The sequence below is a fragment of the Schistocerca serialis genome, chromosome 1, assembly GCF_023864345.2.
Source record: "Schistocerca serialis cubense isolate TAMUIC-IGC-003099 chromosome 1, iqSchSeri2.2, whole genome shotgun sequence".
Lineage (NCBI taxonomy): Eukaryota > Metazoa > Arthropoda > Insecta > Orthoptera > Acrididae > Schistocerca > Schistocerca serialis.
This window is the reverse complement of record NC_064638.1, coordinates 598,344,747-598,367,066: the sequence shown is the minus strand read 5'-3', so window position 1 is coordinate 598,367,066 and position 22,320 is coordinate 598,344,747. Positions and strand designations below refer to the sequence as shown.

General features: G+C 39.3%; 1 protein-coding gene across 1 annotated transcript in view; it reads left to right on the top strand.

The window, feature by feature from the left end:
* The window catches only part of LOC126477012 (retinol-binding protein pinta), a 60,470-nt gene that overhangs the window by 23,479 nt on the left and 14,671 nt on the right, over window positions 1-22,320 (top strand). The window contains exon 5 of the mRNA XM_050103585.1: window positions 12,583-12,693. Within this exon, the coding sequence (XP_049959542.1) occupies window positions 12,583-12,693 (111 nt within the window). The remainder of the gene's footprint in view (window positions 1-12,582; window positions 12,694-22,320) is intronic.

Below are 22,320 nucleotides of genomic sequence, written 5' to 3'. Positions count from 1 at the left end.
CAAGAGACAGGGCATTGATTAAAGTATTTCTACTAGGATGTAATTTTTCAGATTAGTCCATCTGAAACTTCCAGATTTTGCAATGTTTTCCCCCAAGTGATTCATAATGTTTTAATGTTTCCTCATATAAAATGAATGAAAAGATATGATTAAGAAAAGGAGGCTTTTAATTTTATTCTTCATATCTTAAACTCTCACTGTTTTTATCTTAGGAGTATTATTATAGCTTTGTGTTCACTTATGCAGGCATGATAGCAAAGTCTGGAACCTACCAAAGCAGGCCACTCATGTGTCATCATATTTGGACTCCCATCATAAAGGAGATGTCAGAAATTAGAATAAACTGTGACAATTTTAACCAAGATCACAGGTACACACTTTACATGACCATGAGAGAGTATTTGGAGACTAAGCAGATGCTGCAGGGAGGCTATAGCAACAGTTTCAGAAATGATGCTGGCCTCTTGCACCAACTAGTGTCATTTTGTCTTGTCATAGGCTGTAACTGCTAGGGTTCCCAACTCTTTTCTCCCTGTGCCATATGTCACTGCAGTCCTCTCAGGGAGCACCCAGATGCTGCTATCATATCTGCATAAGTGGAACAACATGCCAGCCCCAGCAGTCAATGGTTTTTCACTCCACAGCACCATATAAGACTCAGACTACACATTAGCAACTGGTATTAACTTTATATTTCAGAACAGACATGCAGTTTAATTAGTATTAAACTTGTTCCTGCTTCTTCCCCTCACTAAATGCAGCTGTGATTATTTTTTAAGTCATCTACAATGCAACACCCCATTTCTACTAATCAGTTTGATCTAGGTGGTACAAAACAGCTGACATCTGCCCTTTGGCATGTACATTCAAAGCCTTGCATTCAATACACCATATTGGCATTTATAAACCATGCTTTTTCCATAAAATTTTCTACCAAAAAATTAGGTTTCAGTTTATCTTTAGTACCCTACAAATACCAATTTATTTTACATAATAGAAACTTCAGCTGTAGTGCTTGTTTCTTAGCTGGAAATGGAGCAACAATATTGTTAGTTGTTGGGGGTCAGTAGTTGTATAGAACATGACAATGTAGTCATCGCTGATGTTTGAAGTTTCATTTAGCTAGTGACTGCCATCCAGCTCCCACTTCCATTATTTTACATGACAGGGCAGTGCAGTTTTCCTCTAACTAAAGAGTAAAATTTTTTCTTCACCATTGAGTAATAACATCAATAAAAAATCATTACGAACTCAGAATTTGATGCAGTTATGGCATAAATTTCAAACACAATGTTATCCGTTATGTGAAGAGTAGTGTACATTTAATAAAAAACTCAACAAAAAGTGTGGATTGGATGACTCGAATGTGCATTGTTGGTTCACAGTAGAGAACAAACCACAAGCAGTTGTTTCATCAAGTAAATCTTGCAGAAGGTCAAAAGCTAGGAAATGTTCTTAACTTGAAATTAGGGTTCTTTTCTTTGTACACTATAACAGGAAAGATGAGATACCTATTTTTCAACAAATAATCCAGTTAAAGAACTGGAAATTGTGAAGACCTTAAACATAGCACAGATTGATTTCTGTGGGAGTACTGGTTAATGCCCCAGGTTTATGCATAAAGTAACTTCTCTCTTTGACTAAGTACTTCACTGGCACATAGATTGCAACAAGATTTTATCGAGAAACTTGTCAATGTAGAAACTTGTCAATGTAGTGAGGCACATAAGCCAATGTGGCCATGGCTGTCTTACCCTCTGGACCAGATCAGTAATGCCTACACAATGTCCATATTTTGGAACATGACAAGCAATTTGACAGTGAACTATAAAAGTGTAAAAAGTATCTGATTAAGAACAACTGGAAATTTAAAACAAAGAAATACTGTGATGTTAGCAGTTCCTGTAGAGGGACAAAATATGCCCCCTTTGTTATTCCTATGTACAAAACTTCACCCACATGAAATATGCCTAAGGAATATTTGTCCACTGTCAAAATAAAAGCTAGATGATTACAGAATTAATGATGAACTGACCAGTTACTGTTAGGAATCAAAGACCTAGTGTGCTGCTCAGTAAAAAAGCCATGCTAATGTTGGATGGCTTTAAAGTTCATATCATACCTGAAGTAAAGAATAAAGGCACTGTAATGAAGACAGACCTAATCGATATGCCCAGAGGCATGACTTCAAAACTGCAAGTGCATGGTGTCACCATCAACAAAACATTTATTGCTCTAACTGGCCTCTAGAATGGAGTCGTGCACTCAGCCAATTTTAAAAAAAAATCATGAGTGGAGTCTCTCTCCTTGGTGCCCAATATCACTAGATTCTGTCATTGAAGGGTTCATGATGTGCTTTGTGTCTAATTTTGTGGATAGTAGTGATGATAACATACTTTGGGAAGAGAGTGACAAAAATACTGCCTGTAATGGACCTACAGGCTGCTTCCATCATTTCAGCCATAAATATGCAGAGACACACACAAACTCAAGTTAACAAACTTCCACATGTCATGCTGTCTATTTGCTTATGCCATAGACTAATCAGACTATGAAAAGGAAGTAAACAGTATGATGTATGGAAGTTTGAGTTGGCTCAGGAAGCATGCATGCATAGCCTAAGTGGTTAAGGTGACCGCTTCCATAAGCAGGAAATCTGAGCTCAAGTCCCAGTCTGGCACAAACTTTGATATCTCATATAGGTAGTATAGCTACACCCATACAGCTGATGCTAAAACAGTTTGCAATTCATCGAATATACAATATTTCAAAAAATAATGAGTCAAACGTGGCTAGTCTATGAAAAAATAATATATGTGTTCTCAATCCCTGTCTTACTTTGACACTTTCCAGGCCCCCCTCAAGCCCTCTGTGGTAGAGCAGGGCTCCTGGGATATGTGTGTATTTACATCATCCCCTTTGACCTACCATTGTACAGATTACTGACTTCTTTGGCACTTCTTGCTGGCTCATTTGCTGAGTTGAGGGTGATGCTGCTGTTGCCTGAACAGTATCTGTATCCAATTTAATCAAAGTCACTGGTGTATCCAAGCTCTCTTCTTGTTGTGCAGTTATGTCTGGAGGTAGCAAATAAGCCAGATATACCTGCACCCACATACCGTCATAGATTTGTCATTGTGCATTATCTGCACTTTGTGTTTCTTGAAAGGTCCAGAGTGTGGTGGTTTCAGTAGTGAGCGTACCACATCTGTTCTTAAAATCATGTGTGAGCATGTTTTAAGGGCCTTGTTGATGAACATTCTCTGTGCTGCATGATGGGGCACTGATGAAAGGTGCAGCTTAGTTACTTGGAGACTGATCTGTTGCATCATATAAGGTAGCTCTGGTTCCATTTGCATCAGTTTCACTGAAAAAAAAACTCAAGACAACAGGTGAAATGTATCTCCATAAACAGTTTCTGTTGTACATGTTCCAATGTCTGGTTTAAAGGCTGTGCGAAGCCCTGGAAAAACCAGTGATAGCATGGCTGACCAGCTGTTGTTATGACGCAGAAGCACTGCTTTCAATATTCTATGCCAATGTTCTACAATCCCACTGCTTGCAGGATGGTTCCTAGCACATGACTGTGCTGGAACCTGCACAATCTAGACACTTTGAGGAACATTGTCCCTCAGATTGTCTCCACCAATCTATGCTGGCACAAGGCAGATAGCCAAAACAGGAAATCAACATTATAAGAAGGCCCTTGCTGTCATTTCTGCTTATGTGTGACTGGTTTGTGTTCCCTATGCCCAATGAGTATATCTGTCTACAGCTGTAAATATTTAATGATGGAGAGAATGGACAAGGTCTATGCGAAAGTGAGAGAAACAACTTGTTGCTTTATGAAATTATCCCATTGGCTTATGTACATGTTTGTCAGCTTTGCATTGTTAACATGCCACACTAAAAAAGGTCCTTTGCGTCTAGCAACCACACTTGTTGAGCTAAAAAAAAAGCTGATGAACCATCTTGCAAATATTGTTGCACCTGCTTGTCTGTAACTAGTGCTGCCCTAAGTTGATCATAATTTATTGCAAAAGGAAATGCACCAACTCAAAAAAAAAACAAAAAAAAAAAAAAATCAGCTGCTATATCTTCTGCCCTTCTTATGCATCATAAGTCTGTTATGGATTACTCATTGAATTTTAGCTGATGGAACTGCCAAGGTGTGCAACCTTCATTGATCTTGTGAAAAGTGAAAGTGATTGGCTTATGGTCTGTGTATATTGCGAATAGTCTAGCTTCAGTACAAGAGTGAAAGTGTAGTACAGATTTATAACGGGCCAGCAGCTTTTGATCGTATGCACTCTCATTATTTTGTGCCTCTGTCAGCTTCTGGGAGAAAACCTCAACACATTGATGGAGAGCTGCCCTGATAGCCTGTTGGCTGGCATCCACAACTGTTGCTAATGGTACATTATGGTCCAGGTGGGATAAGAGGATTTCTTGTTGCAAACTACCCATTATATTTTCAAAGGCATGCTGCATTATGGGTGTCAGTGGCAGGGGATGCAGCCAGTGTGTCTGTCAGTGATGCCTTGCATCTCTGCTGCTCTGGGCAGGTGATGTTCATAAAAGTTGACGATCACCAGGAATCTTCTTAACTGTTGGTAATCCATAGGCTTCGAATGTTCTTTATGTCCTCTGCCTTCTTTTTGAGAGGACAAATACAGTGTGCTGAGACTGTGTGATCAAGAAAAGTCACCTGTTTTTGACATAGAACTCATTTTACCTCATTGGTCACCAGACCAATATTAATGTATTTATTTATTTATTTATTTATTTATCGTTCCGTGGGACCACATTTAGGAGAAGTCTCCATGGTCATGGAACGAGTCAATACATGAAATTATAACACGATTGTAGAAACAGATAAAATGAAATATAAGAAACATATTCAGGTGACAGGTCATTAGTTTAAATAAAGAAAATCAAGAAGGTAACACTGGAATTTGCTTAATTTTTTAGCTCTTCCAGGAGCTCCTCGACAGAATAGAAGGAGTGAGCCATGAGGAAACTCTTCAGTTTAGACTTAAAAGTGTTTGGGCTACTGCTAAGATTTTTGAGTTCTTGTGGTAGCTTATTGAAAATGGATGCAGCAGAATACTGCACTCCTTTCTGCACAAGAGTCAAGGAAGTGCATTCCACATGCAGATTTGATTTCTGCCTAGTATTAACTGAGTGAAAGCTGCTAACTCTTGGGAATAAGCTAATATTGCTAACAACAAACGACATTAAAGAAAATACATACTGTGAGGGCAATGTCAAAATTCCCAGACTATTAAATAGGGGTCGACAAGAGGTTTTCGAACTTACACCATACATAGCTCGAACAGCCCGTTTTTGAGCCAAAAATACCCTTTTTGAATCAGAAGAATTACCCCAAAAAATAATACCATATGACATAAGCGTATGAAAATATGTGAAGTATACTACTTTTCGTGTTGAAATGTCACTTATTTCAGATACTGTTCTAATGGTAAATAAAGCGGCATTTAGTTTCTGAACAAGATCCTGAACATGGGCTTTCCACAACAGCTTACTATCTATCCGTACGCCTAGGAACTTGAACTGTTCCGTCTCGCTTATAACATGCCCATTCTGTCTGATTAAAATGTCAGTTCTTGTTGAATTGTGGGTTAGAAACTGTAAAAACTGAGTCATACTGTGATTTAGCATCAAATTATTTTCCACAAGCCACGAACTTATATCATGAACTACATTATTTGATAATGTTTCAATATTACACACAAGATCCTTCACTACCAAGGTGGTGTCATCAGCAAACCGAAATATTTTTGAATCACCTGTAATACTAGAAGGCATATCATTTACATAAATAAGAAACAGCAGTGGCCCCAGCACCGACCCTTGGGGAACGCCCCATTTAACAGTGCCCCATTGGGACTGAACATCATTACCACTCTCAATATTGCGGAGGATTACCTTCTGCTTTCTGTTCTTAAAGTAGGAGGCGAACCAATTGTAAGCTACTCCCCTTACTCCAAAATGTTCCAACTTCTGCAGTAATATTTTGTGGTCAACACAGTCAAAAGCCTTCGTTAAATCAAAGAAAACACCTAACGTTCACAACCTTTTATTTAATCCGTCCAAAACCTCACAGAAAAAAGAGGCTATAGCATTTTCAGTTGTTAAGCCATTTCTAAAACCAAACTGTACATTTGACAGCAAATTATGTGAATTTAAATGCTGCAGTAACCTTGTATATACAACCCTCTCGATAACTTTAGCAAACACCGATGGCATAGAAATAGGTCTATAATTGTCAACATTATCCCTGTCTCCCTTTTTATAAAGTGGCTTCGCTACCGAGTACTTTAATCGGTCAGGAAACCGACCACTCCTAAAGGAAAAGTTACAGATATGGCTAAGTACTGAGCTAACATATGTGGAACAATACTTCAGTATTCTGCTAGATACCCCGTCATATCCATGAGAGTTCTTGGTCTTTAGTGATTTAATTATTAACTCAATCTCCCTCTTGTCAGTATCATGGAGGAGCATTTCGGGTAACAGTCTCGGAACACTTTTTTCTAAGAGTGCTATATGATTCCCTGTTGGGACTAGGTTTCTATTTAGTTCACCTGTTATATTCAGAAAGTGATTATTAAGTACTGTACATATTTGCGACTTATCAGTAACACGGACATCCCCACTACGCACTGATTCTATATTCTCGACCTGTCTCTGCAGACCAGCCACTTCCTTTACGACTGACCATATGGTTTTAATTTTATCCTGAGACTTAGCTATTCTATCTGCATACCACATACTTTTTGCCTTCCTAACTTTTTTAAGCACCTTACAATACTGTTTGTAATGGGCTGCTGCATTTAGATTTTGACTGTTTCTAACGTTTTGATATAATTGCCACTTTGTTCTACAAGATATTCTTATCCCTTTAGTCAGCCACCCAGGCTGCCTGTTCGTGCTAGTACCCTGTTTTGAACGTTCTAACGGAAAGCAACTTTCAAAGAGCACGAGAAAAGTCTTGAGGAAAGCGTTATATTTATCGTCTACTGTATCAGCACTATAAACATCTTGCCATTCTTGTTCCTTGATAAGGTTTACAAAAGTCTGTACAGCAACTGGATCAGCTTTCCTGAAAAGTTGGTAACTATATTTAACATGTGTTGCAGCACAAAAATCTTTTAGACTTAAAATTTGTGCATCATGATCTGAAAGGCCATTCACCTTTTTGCTAACAGAATGCCCTTCTAATAATGACGAATGAACAAAAATATTGTCTATAGTTGTTCTACTGTTCCCTTGCACTCTCGTTGGAAAGAATACGGTTTGCATAAGATTATATGAATTAAGGAGGTCTACCAGCATCCTTTTCCTTGCACAATCACTTATACAATTAATATTGAAGTCACCACATATAACTAACTTTTTGTATTTCCTATAAAGTGAACCAAGAACCTCCTCTAGCTTTAGCAAAAATGTTGTGAAATCGGAGTCTGGGGATCTATAAATAACAACAGTAAGAAGTTTAGCTCCACTAAATTTAACCACACCTGCACAACATTCAAACACCTTTTCAGTGCAGTACTTTGAAACATCAATTGACTCAAATGGGATACTGTTTTTCACATACATGGCTACTCCCCCACACCGCAAAGAGCTCCTAGAAAAGCTGCCAGCCAACCTGTATCCTGGTAAAGGAAGCCTCTGAATTATCTCCTTATTTAAGAAGTGTTCAGATATACCAATAATTTCAGAGTCAACATCTATAAGCAGTTCACTAACTTTATCTCTAATACCTTGTATATTTTGACGAAATATACTAATTCCCTCATTAATCGGATACCCAAGCTTTGTAGAAAGTGGTTTCTTTGTTAGAGAGACTTCCCTTAAGCAGGAATACCTATCAGCTGACTTCAATCTAAAAAAGGTACAGCTCTAACACCCACAACTACCGGAATTTTCCCAAGAGTGATCCCACCACCCCCACCTATGCTGTCACCTATAAGTTTTGCCAACCTCCCCTTCCCATACCTGTTGAGGTGCAGGCCATGTCTAGTGAAACCCGTCCTACTGATAGACTCCACCGACACCACTGAAATGTGACTCATGCCTTCTGTCATCAGCGCACCCCCAAGTCTCATGTTATTACGCCTGACAGCTGTATTAAGATGAGGCCGATCGGTCCGCTGAAACAGTTCCACGAAATGCACATTCGTGTTGCCAGTCTGAGTGGCTATCTTTTCCAGGTCACCATCTATGTCATACTCCCCATCCCTATCAATACTATTACCAGCCCCACCCACAATCACTACCTGATCCTCTTTAGTAAAATCCCTACATAACCCCCCTATGTTAAAAGTCACCTGAGCCAATCCTGCATTAGGCTTCACAATGCTGGTGACCTGGTACTCACTCCCCAAAACTTCCTGCAACTGCTGGCCTACACCTCTACCATGAGAACTACCTAACAGCAGAACCTTCTTCTTTCTCTTAGACTTTGCAACTGTCCTAGCCACCGTAACTGCTGAGGTCTGCTGCATACTTCCTACATCTACAGCTACTAGAGATTCCTCTCCACTAGACTCTGACAGTTGGTCATATCTATTACAAACACCAATAGTAAAACTATCTGAAAATCTCCTTCTCCTAGCAGATCTCTTGCCAACAGCCAGTTCCCATTCCCCAACCCCCTTCTCCCTCCTCATCCTATCTAGCTCCTCCTGTGCATTTTTCAACTGCACCTGAAGGGCACAGATCTTACGCTCCTGCTCCTCTATCAACTTACTCTTGCTACATAACCTGCAGTTCCAGGAGAGGATCTCACCAGAATGCCCACTGGCTTCCCCACTGCATTCCCCCCAGTGAAAATACTTTGAACAAGTCTCACACCGCAATCCACTACTCACGAACCTACGGCAAAGCCCACACTTCTCACTCATGGTAAAATTTTACAATTATTGAAACAAGAAAACAACTTTATCTAAGTTCCGTTACTACAATAAGAAGATGTTAAAAAATGACTACAATTTTCACAAACTTGCTCTACAAGGGAAGTAACTACTATTATTGACAGTATTAATCAACAACAAATGAGAATATAACAAAATACTAACACAGAAAGAAAATCAAACGTCTAATGACAGTAACGAAACTGAAAGCAGTTCGCAAAAATTTCTTCTGAAGTTATTTCACCGGAAAACACCAAGAACACCGGTTGAAGACTACTAAAGTTCCTAAATAAACTACTATACACAAACAATTAATTAGTACTTAGCTTTAGATGCGCCGCTACAGCTGCAACTGGTCAGCGCGGAATGTAAACACGGGTAAGAGGTTAAGTTGCTCGATACGAAACACTCACAAATATCAGGCCACAACACAAGAAATGCAGAGGTGAATGAAGAAACCACTAATAAGTCACTTATATAGTAAATATTATCACAAAAACAGTTAAAATATATATCTGAAACCTAAAAATAGATGAAAACTTAGAGAGCGATCTCACACGCAGTCACACGCTTATGACATATCCTGTTGAACACTGCCTTAAGGTATTCCTCATGTAATTTGGCTGTCTTTAAAAATATCAATATTGTTGAAGTAGGCAAAGCACATCTGTAAGACCCATACTACTTCATGTACAAACCTCTTCTGTGACTGTGCTGCATTCTTTTAACCAATTATCACACATATGTATTCAAAGAGAACAAAAGGCATTATCACAGCTGTCTTGGGAATTCTGTCTTCTGCAACTGGCATATGGTTATAAGTGTTTGTGCAGTCAACAATGCTGAAGACTGTAGCTCCAGCTCAAATGTTCATGAAATCCCTTAGGCTAGTAATGGGATAGTAATCAAGTATCGTTTGTGGATTTAGACAGTGGCTTCCAGGTGCCATTTTTCTTTGTAACTAGGAGTAACACTGATGCCCATGGGCCGTCAGAGCTTTGCATGATGCCCGCTTGTAACATCTCTTTAAAATTCACTTTTGCTGCTGATAAACAGTTGGATGCTGTGGTTGGTGACAGATTGGTTGGCCGTATGTCATCTTAATCTCATTCATCATAGTATGCAATACTTTCTTTAATTGACCAACAGTCTTTTTTCTAGCTTGTGGACTAATCAAACTATTGGTTTGAGGCAATGACATTATTAGCACCACTTTCCACCTTAATTTGTGCAATACTTAGCTTTATTTCCAATTCTTGGTCTTGTATGAAGTCTGCACCAAATATCGATTCACTGACATCTACCAGTGTGAACCCTCATTTGAACTTCTACTGAAGCCTAGGTTCACTGTTGCTTCACATTCATCATACATTGTCATGGGTGAGTTGTTAGCTGATCTAAGGTGGACAGTTGCATCTGCCGCTGTGGTCGTACTTTGTATGAACGGCAGCACACTTCCATCCAAGCCCAAATCAATAAGGTAGTGCTGATCAGCCTTCCTGTCTTTCACATGAGAATGGTGCAAAATGTGAGCAGATACACTTGCTGGACATGGCCAGTTTATTGCATAAAACTGGTCCAATGGTCCATCCCCCTTTGCTGAGTGGTCAGCATGTCTTACTGCTGTGCAGTGGGTCTAGGTTCGATTCCCAGCTGAGTTGGAGATTTTCTCCGTTTTGGGAGTGGGTGTAATGCAATCCTCCTCATAATTTCATCATTATCAACATGTAAGTCACCCATTGTGATGTCAAATGAAAAGACCAGCAACGAGTCAGCTTAAGTTCCCCAGGCGGGGAATCATCTGGTGTGCTGGATTTTGGCTACTTGTGATTGTCACTGCAGGTATCTACAGAAGGAGGGGCAACTCCTTCATTTACACTTTGGTGCTCTTTTGGAACTATGTAATATGCTGCACCTACTGGGAATGAGCAGAAAGATCTGCATCTCATAGCCGGATCACCTAAGCGCCTGCAGCACCAACACTCCTGGTGATTTTGTTCTCCTTGCACCATCTGGCTGTCTGTTTGATTCTGCTGGCTGGCTGGATGCCCCTCTTCTTTATCTCTCCTTGTGCATGTCTGCTTATTGGTTAGCGCCAACAGTTGCTTCTGAATTGCATCCATCTGGTATATCCGACTTCGAAGCTGCTCGTTGATGTAAACCTGTTGTTCATGCCATATAGCTGCAGTCTTTCCAATGTGGATGTCACTAGATACCATGTCACTGCCGAGGTACTCGCCTGGCCCACTATAGTGTGCACCTTGTCTGCTACTGCAAGCACAGAGTTAACACACCCTTTCTACATGTCACCATCACTGTTTCCACTGAAAGTGATAGTTGTGTTAGTGTAGTGTTTCACCTAACATAGCTTCCTCAGATGTCAGCATAATTCTGATGGAATTCTGTCATCAATTTACTTGAATTGAAACACTTGTTGCAATGTTTAATCCAATGATTTACATACACAATAGCCTTCAAGTGGAGATCCATGTGATGCCATTTTGACTGCTTGGGCATCCAAGCTGTTAACCTTCACAGCAAACTTTGTATAATTGCTAGTAATGCTCTTTGGGTAAATACCAAATCTAGGCTTCTCCAGAAGGAACTTCAATATTTGTGTTTTCAACTTCAGAGACAAAATGAAATTAGGTGCAGCGGGCAAACTGTCATATTCAACACTTATTGGTATATAGTCATGTTGTCACATCCTGCAGCTCAATTTTACACATCCCTAATCTGCTTGTGTAGGTCCTCTTCTAGGTGCAAAAGCTGTCCTTCTATCTGGGTTCCCTTAATATCACAACATGAAGTAAAGTTTCCTGTACATTGCTCGAGGCCAGTTCTTTATCTTTTAATTTTGAGATCAGCTATTTACAGGCAGCTTCCATCGTTTCAGCCAAAAACATACAGAAATGGAGATCAAGTTGACAAGATTATTCACTTGATTAGCCAGCAGGGAGCGTAACAACAAAAGTAAACCAAGAACTGTGAAACTAGAACTAAGAGTAAATAAGAGTTGGCTAAAGAATAATGTACGCATTCTCAATCACTGTCTGATTTTGTTGTTTCCCCCAAACGAATGCCAACAGTGAAGTTAAGTGACATCAGTAATACTGTAGTTTGAAGGCTGGTGTTTCTGTGCAATTTATCTACATTACAGCATTTCAAAATGTGATTTCAGGGTGATCATATTGTTAACAGATTTTTTCAAATAGGTAAAGTGATAAATTTTTCTCCACTGAATTTCTGTCTTCCTCCTCCCTATCCCCTCAAACTTAAGGGTGTGGCTTATATTTGGACCAATATGTTATGTTTGTGGACCATCATAATCTTTAAATAAATTTTCTCTCCGTGAATTTCACCATTTCTTTTCAGCTTCATTTTACTCCCTCATTTACTTATCTGTTTGTCCACCTACTTGTTCATCTTGCTGTTTGGCATCAAAATATCATCTATTCTGCAATACGAAGACTTTCATTCGAGACAAAGTAATTATTAACTGTAAAGTTTATGTTAGCTCACTAAAAAGCCCTGGAAATTAAGTGTTTGTAAAAAATTCAAATCTTTTATGTACAATTTTAATATTTGTATGTCTTTTCATAAGAATATCTTATTAAATCAGATTGCTTGACTATTTCAGGACTGCTATCCAGTACGAATCCGGCGACTTGACTTCATCAATGCTCCTGTATATGTAAATGTTGTTCTGAATACATTCCGTAGATTCATGCGTGAAAAACTTCGAAACAGGGTAAGATTTTAAAGTAAAAACTCTTACTACTGCCACCATCAAAGTGAAAATTGTGTACATATTGTATTGTCATAGTGCATAAAGTTAGTGTATTAAGTTTCAACATATTTCTTCAGTATTGTAAGGAAACCAACTAATTTTTACTGTGTGGAACATTAATCAAGTATCTTTATTATTTTTTGTGAAATTTAATTTTTCAGTCAATTTAATTTCAGATCTCACAATATTGTTTTAAGGAGTAACTCAGTCTAAAGGTAAAACATCCTGTTTATTCAAAATTATGACTACTGTCAAATTCTCTCCATAATATTTCAATATTTTTTTCTGTGTTAATTTAATCATCACTTCCTATTGATCTCATCATAAAGGAGTACCAGTATTTATCGTCATGAATGTTGAATGTGTAAAGGAACACATTAAGAAAGTGAAATAGGTACAAAAACGCTTTGACAAATGACTGTTAGTTACTACACTGTGATACCTGTCACAAACCATGGACCTTCCCGAGTTAGGGCAGCTTATGTGATTCTGTGGTACAGATAGCCAAACCATAGATATAACTACATTTGAGGGGTATTTGTGGAGAGGTCAGACAAACATGTGGATCCTGAAGCAAGGCAGCAGCAGCCTTTTCAATAGCTGTCGGGGTATTGGTATGGATGATTGACTGGTCTGGTGTTGTACCCTTAACCAACATAGCCTTACTATGTTGGTACTGTGAATGACTGAAAAGAAGGGGAAACTACAGTCATCATATTTCTCAACAATGTGAATCTCTACTATATGGCTTCATGTTGATAGCACCCTCTCGGGTAAAATATTGTGTAGACAAAATAGTCCCCCATTCAGATCTACTCAGGAAGCTATTGTCATCAAGAGGTAAAAAACTGTCATTCTTCAGGTTGGAATGTTAGATCCCTTATCCAGTAACTATGTTAAAGAACTAGAAAAGAAAAATTGGTAAGTCGAAATTAGATAAACTGGGAATTAAGTGAAGTGCTGATAGAATCTGTGGTCAGATGACTACAAGGTTATAAATGCAAAATCAAATAGGAGAATTGCAGTAGTAGATATAATAACGAGTAAGAAAACAGGAATGCAAGTAAGGTGCTATGATAGCTCCACAGATGATATAGAGATTAAAGAACTGCAGGATGAGATAAAAGTAATCATTGAATAGTAATGAGAATAAAAATTTAATTGTGATGAGGGACTGGAATACAATAATAGGAAGAAGATGGGTAGGAAACTTGGCAGGAGAACTTGAACTAGGGAAGAGGAATGAAAGAAGAAACCACCTGGTAGTATTTTGTACTTAGTTTAATAATTGCTAACACGAGGTTTAAAAAGTGTGAAACAAGGTTGTGTACACAGAAGAGACCTGGTGATACCAGTAAGTTTCGGATAGATTACATAATGTTAAGATGATTTCAAAACAAGGTTTTAAAGGATATTTCCAGAGACAGATATGAATTCTGACCATAATTTATTGGTTATGAACTGGAGGGCAAACTGAAGAAATTATAGAATTAAGGAGCTTGTGTCAAAGGCTGCTGAGAGTTTCAAAGGGAGCATTAGGTGACAATTGATGGAAACAGTGGTAAGGACCACAACAGAATACGACTGGGTAGCTTCAAGCCATGAAATAGTGAATTTGAAAGGTTGCCTACCAGTTAATTCTATTCTGCATCAGTCTCTCATCAAAGAACATTCATTACATTTCTGTAAAAATGGCTGTGTGGGAAATATTTCCAATAACTTACACCACATGCTTTAGTGAATGGTCACAAATAGCAACATGATGAATATTTTCAGCCCTTACATAAAACATTTTTCACAGGCAGGCACTTTCAGCATCCCATTAATCAGTATGACATGAGCAAATTATCTACAGTAAACTTTCAAATAATTAATTCTCACAGTTTAATACTGAAGCTTGCTTTCAATTACAGTCATTGAATACGCCAGATTTCCAGGTATACAACACTAATACATACATGATTATCATGTTAACAAAAATGTGTGACCAGAATAAATTATTGACTCAAAGAAGTTAATAAAAGATAGTACAAGTTAAGTTACAAAAAAGATGTTGATCATATGAATACAAGTGACAGATACTGAGGGAGATGTTAGTCATGTATGAGATCACCCAGGACTTCCACATAGACACTGCTTGTGTGATTTTGGAGCACACACTGAAAATTTTTGGGTGGGTGGGTATTAATAACATGGCATAAGAAAAATTTTGGATTTTGGAAATTACATATTTGTTTATAAAATTGCTAGGTTAGAATTTACTAATTTGGATGAACTGTATGGCTCAACAATAACTTGGTTCACAAAATATGTAGTGAGTTGATAAAATGTAAAAGGTTATGGAACTCTTTTGTGTGTATATGCTGAAAATTAACTATTTATGATCACAGCTGCCATATTTAAAATTATAAAAATGATGCAACTTTTTAATTTGAGGCTTATTACTTACTGAAATGTCATTTGGCCCAGAAAAATTAGGATGACAAAAGTATAGTCATAAAAGGAGGAATCTAATGAGTACAATGGCAAAATCTGCAATAGAAAATTTGGTGTGTCTGAAGATCAATACTAATTATCTTTTAAGGTAATTAGTTTTAGGAGAATTAAAACATGTTCCTGTTAAGTCTGGAGCCTTAGGTCTCTGGCTGTATATGTGTGTGTGTTCAATATGGCAGATTAGTTCAGTCAAAATACCATATGCTGTACTGTAGTAAAATTTTCAGATATTAATAACTTTCAATTAACATAAATTCTAGGTAAACTGAATGTGCTGTTGTAATCAGCATATGAATAATTGTAGTCTGATTAATGAATTTGCATGATGTATCACCTGACATACGTTTTGAAAGATTAGAGCATGTATTTCCTATACATTACTTAGAGGACTAGATTCGAAATGGAAAATGAATAGGAAAAAAATTATTAGTAGGAGTGCAACAATAGCAGGTGGGATGGTCCTGGCTCGTTATGCTATAAAGGCAACAGAGAATCAAATAAGCAAAAAGACAAAGCCCAGTCTATATCCTTAAATAACACACAAGATATTGAATCTCACAAAATGGAGGAGGCATTCATTTGCAGACAGACTGCTAAACATTTAAGCTATCGAACAAAAAAGTCCTTCTTCACAAACTGAAAACACGCACACATTCACACAAGCAAAATACAGACACATATGGCCACTGTCTCCTATAGCTTTCAATATGTGGGTGCTACAGAAGAATGTTGATAATTAAATGAGTAGTTTGAATATTAATGAGGAGGTACTAACTTAAAATGAAGAAAAAGAAATTTGTGACAACTTGACTAAAAGAAGGGGTCAGTTGATAGGGCATTCTGAGGCATCAATGAATTGTGGGGGTTGAAAATTACAGAAGGAAACGAATGCTTGAATACAGTAAGCAGCTTCCCAATGGATGTAGGCTGCAGCAGTTATTTAGAGACGAAAAGGCTTGTGCAGCATAGATTAGCATGGAGAGCTGGATCAAATCAGTCCATGGACAAAAGACAACAACAACAACAACAACAACACATTACTATTTATATACACTCCTGGAAATTGAAATAAGAACACCGTGAATTCATTGTCCCAGGAAGGGGAAACTTTATTGACACATTCCTGGGGTCAGATACATCACATGATCACACTGACAGAACCACAGGCACATAGACACAGGCAACAGAGCATGCACGATGTCGGCACTAGTACAGTGTATATCCACCTTTCGCAGCAATGCAGGCTGCTATTCTCCCATGGAGACGATCGTAGAGATGCTGGATGTAGTCCTGTGGAACGGCTTGCCATGCCATTTCCACCTGGCGCCTCAGTTGGACCAGCGTTCGTGCTGGACGTGCAGACCGCGTGAGACGACGCTTCATCCAGTCCCAAACATGCTCAATGGGGGACAGATCCGGAGATCTTGCTGGCCAGGGTAGTTGACTTACACCTTCTAGAGCACGTTGGGTGGCACGGGATACATGCGGATGTGCATTGTCCTGTTGGAACAGCAAGTTCCCTTGCCGGTCTAGGAATGGTAGAACGATGGGTTCGATGACGGTTTGGATGTACCGTGCACTATTCAGTGTCCCCTCGACGATCACCAGTGGTGTACAGCCAGTGTAGGAGATCGCTCCCCACACCATGATGCCGGGTGTTGGCCCTGTGTGCCTCGGTCGTATGCAGTCCTGATTGTGGCGCTCACCTGCACGGCGCCAAACACGCATACGACCATCATTGGCACCAAGGCAGAAGCGACTCTCATCGCTGAAGACGACACGTCTCCATTCGTCCCTCCATTCACGCCTGTCGCGACACCACTGGAGGCGGGCTGCACGATGTTGAGGCGTGAGCGGAAGACGGCCTAACGGTGTGCGGGACCGTAGCCCAGCTTCATGGAGACGGTTGCGAATGGTCCTCGCCGATACCCCAGGAGCAACAGTGTCCCTAATTTGCTGGGAAGTGGCGGTGCGGTCCCCTACGGCACTGCGTAGGATCCTACGGTCTTGGCGTGCATCCGTGCATCGCTGCGGTCCGGTCCCAGGTCGACGGGCACGTGCACCTTCCGCCGACCACTGGCGACAACATCGATGTACTGTGGAGACCTCACGCCCCACGTGTTGAGCAATTCGGCGGTACGTCCACCTGGCCTCCCGCATGCCCACTATACGCTCTCACTCAAAGTCCGTCAACTGCACATACGGTTCACGTCCACGCTGTCGCGGCATGCTACCAGTGTTAAAGACTGCGATGGAGCTCCGTATGCCATGGCAAACTGGCTGACACTGACGGCGGCGGTGCACAAATGCTGCGCAGCTAGCGCCATTCGACGGCCAACACCGCGGTTCCTGGTGTGTCCGCTGTGCCGTGCGTGTGATCATTGCTTGTACAGCCCTCTCGCAGTGTCCGGAGCAAGTATGGTGGGTCTGACACACCGGTGTCAATGTGTTCTTTTTTCCATTTCCAGGAGTGTACTTCAGTTGTGTTTAACATTGTAAAATTAAGAACACTGCCACACCTTCAAAAATCTACTGCTTCCACTGTTATATTAAATAGCTACTGCATACTTTATACTACTAGCTTTAATTTCTGTACCTAGATCAGAAAACAACATGATTGAGATTTAGAAATGGAAAGATGGGATTGCTGTGCAGCTTAGTACTGAATTCATCTGCATCCACATCGATACTCTGCAAATCAGTGTGAAGTGCATAGCAGAGGGCATGTTCCATTGTCCCAATTAGCAGGATTTCTTCCCATTCCACTCATGTACAGTGTGTGGAAAGAATGATAGTGGAAATGCTTCTGTGTAATTATTCTAATCTCGTACTCACAATCCCTACGGCAGCAATACATAGAAGTTCTAGTATACTCCTAGAATCAGCATTTAAAGCGAGTTCTTTAAAGTTTCTACTAGGCTTTCTTGGGATAGTTTACATCTATCTTCAGGAGTCTGCCAGTTCAGTTTCTTTGGCATTTCTGTGACACTTTCCCATCGATCAAACAAACCTATGACCAATTGTGCTGTTCTTCTCTGTACACATTTAATGTCCCTTGTTATCTTATTTGTTTCAGGTCTACACCCACATCTACATCTATATGACTACTCTGCAATGCACATTTAAGTGTCTTGCAGACGATTCATTGAACCACCTACAGGATATTTCTCTGCCACTCACTCACTTACAGCCTGTGGGAAAAATAATCTGTGTGTGAGCTCTGGTTTCTCTTATTTCTCCCTTTGTAGGCTGGCAACAATAAAATATTTTCGCGTTCAGAGGAGGAAGGTGATGTTTGAAATTTTGTGGTAAGCTCTCAGCACAATGAAAAACATCTTTGTTGTAATAAGTTCTACTGAAATCGCTTATCGTATCCATGACACACTCTCGCAATAATACAAAACAAGTTGCCATTCTTTGGAGTTTTTTGATAGACTCTGTCAATCCTATCTGGTAAGGATCTCATACTACACACCAGTACTCTAGCGGAGGATGGACAAGCATAGCATAGGCAGTCTCTTACATAGACCTGTTGCATCTTCTAAGTGTTCTGCCTACGAAACACAGTTATTCTTTTGCAGTCCCCACAAAATTATCTATGTGACCAGTCAAATTTAAGTTGCTTGTAAATGTAATTGCTAGGTATGAAGTTGCATCAACAGCCTTTATATTTGTGTGATTTATCATGTAACTGAAATAATTTAATGGATATCCTGTATTATTCATATAAATGATCTCTCATTGTTCTTTATTTAGAATCGATTGCCACTTTTCGCACCATATAAGTATAATGTCTAAATCATTTTGCAGTTAGTTTTGATCATCTGATGACTTGACTAGACTGTAAATGACAGTGCCATCTACAAACAATCTAAGAAAGGTGCTCAGATTGTCTCCCAATTTGTTTATATAGATTAGGAACCACAGAGGACATTATAGCATTCTTTGGGGAATGCCAGATGTCACTTCTGTTTCACTTAGTGACTTTCCGTCTATTGCTACATACTGTGACATTTCTGACAGGAAATTATGAATCCAGTGGCACACGCGGAACATTGTCAGTGGCCTTCTGTAAATCTTGGATGTATGGAGTCAATTTGAGATCCTGTGTCAATAGCGCTAATTACTTTGTGCGAATAAAGAGTTAGTTGTGTTTCACAAGAACAGTATTTTCCGAATCCCTGCTGCCTGTGTCAAAAGATTGTTTTCTTCAAAGTAATACATAATCTTCAAACGCAGTAATGTTCCAAATTACCACTGCCAATCGACATCAGTGTTATAAATCTGTAACTCATCCTCTCTTGAGTACTGTTGTGGACTGTGAAACTTTCCAATCTTTAGGTATGGCTTTTTGTTAAGGGAGCAATATTCTAGGATAGCATGCACAAGTGATTTACAAGCAGTCACCTTTGCAGATTGATTGCATTCCCCAGTATTCTACCAATAAACTGAAGCCTCCCAACTGTTTCACCTACAAGTGAGCCTCTGTGATCACCGCAGTTCATATCCATAGAAACTGTTACACCCAGGTATTAGTGTTAGTTGACACATTCCAACTGCAACTCATTGAAATTATAGTCACATTATACTATATTTTCTTCTTTTGTCAAGTGCACAGTTTTACATTTCTGAACATTTAAAGCAAGTTACTAATCTTTGCACCACTTTGAAATCTTACCAAAATCTGACTTAATATTGATGCAGAGTCTTTCAGATATAGATAACTGCATCATCTGCAAAAAGTCTGAGATGACACTGAGCCAAGAAACACAAATATGGCTTCATTCATAAACCTCTGAACTATAACTGAAAGAAACCTCTTGTGACTCCACAAGTAACAAGACAAAAGAATCAAACAGAAGGGGCAACAAAAGCAATAGGCAAACAACAGATGTGAGTGGCACAAATTGAAAGAACATAGTGAGAGTGAGACAGCACTGCTCTGCATGTATATAGGCGCCCTGGGCACGCTTCCTATAGGTGGCCTCTAGTGGGCGGCCTGCAGTGATACTATTGGTGGTTGACTTAAGTACACTCGTGTGCGACACTACACTCAATGCACTCACTCTTGCATGCACTAGTAGTAGGATATGGTAGAGGTCATTAATAAACAATATGAACAGCAAAGGTCCAACACATTTCCCTGCGGCATGACCCGAGTTACTTATTTTCTGACACCAACTCTCCACCCATGATAACTTGCTGCATTTCTTGACACCAGTTACACAAACACTTATTTCAGTCAGCTTTTCTGTGGTATGAGTATTAAACTGGGGCAATATTCGAAAAAGTCATGCACTTAAGTGGAAACAATGAACTTAGCACATCACAGTCTAGATTTCAAAAGGGTTGTTCGACTGAGAATGCTATTTACACATTCATAAATAACAGTACCAGGTGTACCGGTATGAAATGAGCGTTAAGATACAAATGTGTAGATAGGGAACATTTGTTGTGAACAAACCTTAAGTTTTTTTGTTTTGTTTGACCTCTACATCTGTCAAAGATATTTAGTATACATCAAGTCATGAACAAACATCATCATATGTTTTCATCATGTTAACAATGTCGAATTTTTGAAAGTGATGATCTGCGGAAAGCATTAATTTTTTGCTTGCATTTGAAAAAAAGTGCGGGGTCGCATCGAATGCTTGTCGAGGCATATGGTGATCATGCTCTATCAGAAGCAACATGCAAAAGATGGTTTAACAGTTCAGAAATAATGATTTTGATGTAAGAAATGAAGAACGTGGAAGACCACCAAAAAAGTTAGAAGACGCTGAATTGCAAGCAGTATTGGATGAAGATGGTACTTTGAGTCAGAAGCAAATGGCAGCAATGCTAAATGTTGCACAACAAACAATTTCTGACCGTTTGAAAGCTATGGGAAACATCCAAAAGTGTGGAAAATGGGTGCCACATGAATTGAATGAAAGACAGATGGAAAACTGAAAAACCATTTGTCAAATTTTGCTTCAAAGACATGAAAGAAAATCAATTTTAGATCGAATTGTTACTGGTGATGAAAAATGGGTTTATTTTAAGAATCCTAAATGGGAAAAATCATGGGTTAATCCGGGACAACCATCAACATAGACTGCAAAACCAGATAAATTCAGCAAAAAGACAATGCTCTGTGTTTGATGGGATCAGAAAGATGGGGTGCATTATGAGCTTCAAAAACCTGGTGAAACTGTGAATACTAATTGCTACAGGCAACAAACGATCAATTTGAACTATGCATTGATCGAAAAAGACCAGAATGGGCCAGAAGACTTGGCAAAGTAATTTTTTTACACAACAATGCACCTGCACACAAAGCAAAACTGGTCCAGGATACAATCAAAACACTTGGCTGGGAGCTGCTACCCCACCCACCGCATTCACCAGACTTTGCCCCTTCTGACTACCATTTGTTTTCATCAATGGGTACGCATTGCCTGAGGAACACTTCGATTCTTACGAAGAAGTCGAAAATTGGGTGTCTGATTGGTTTGCTTCAAAAGACGAACATTTCTATTGGCGTGGCGTCCACAAATTGCCAGAAAGGTGGTCAAAATGTATAGAAAGCAATGGTCAGTTTGAATAAAATGTTTTTACTTTTCAATTCAAAATCAGTGTTTCATTTTCACAAAAAAATGCTCGTATCATACGGGTACACCTGGTATATTGGCAGTTGGTATTTTTATGATCTTTCCAAAGCGTTTGATTGTATAGATCATGATACTCTCTTAGAAAAGCTCATGTTTTATGGAACTTTACACACAGGAAAGTGCTGGTAGATAGGCACAATAAAAAAACACACAAACACACACACAAAATTGCTTCGTCAGGAAAGAGGGAAGGAACGAAGAGAAGCGCATTCCCGTTATATATATATAATAGAGGGAAACATTCCACGCGGGAAAAATATATTTAAAAACAAAGATGATGTGACTTACCATACGAAAGTGCTGGCAGGTCGATAGACACACAAACAAACACAAACATACACACAAAATTCAAGCTTTCGCAACAAACGGTTGCTTCATCAGGAAAGAGGGAAGGAGAGGGAAAGATTAAAGGGTGTGGGTTTTAAGGGAGAGGGTAAGA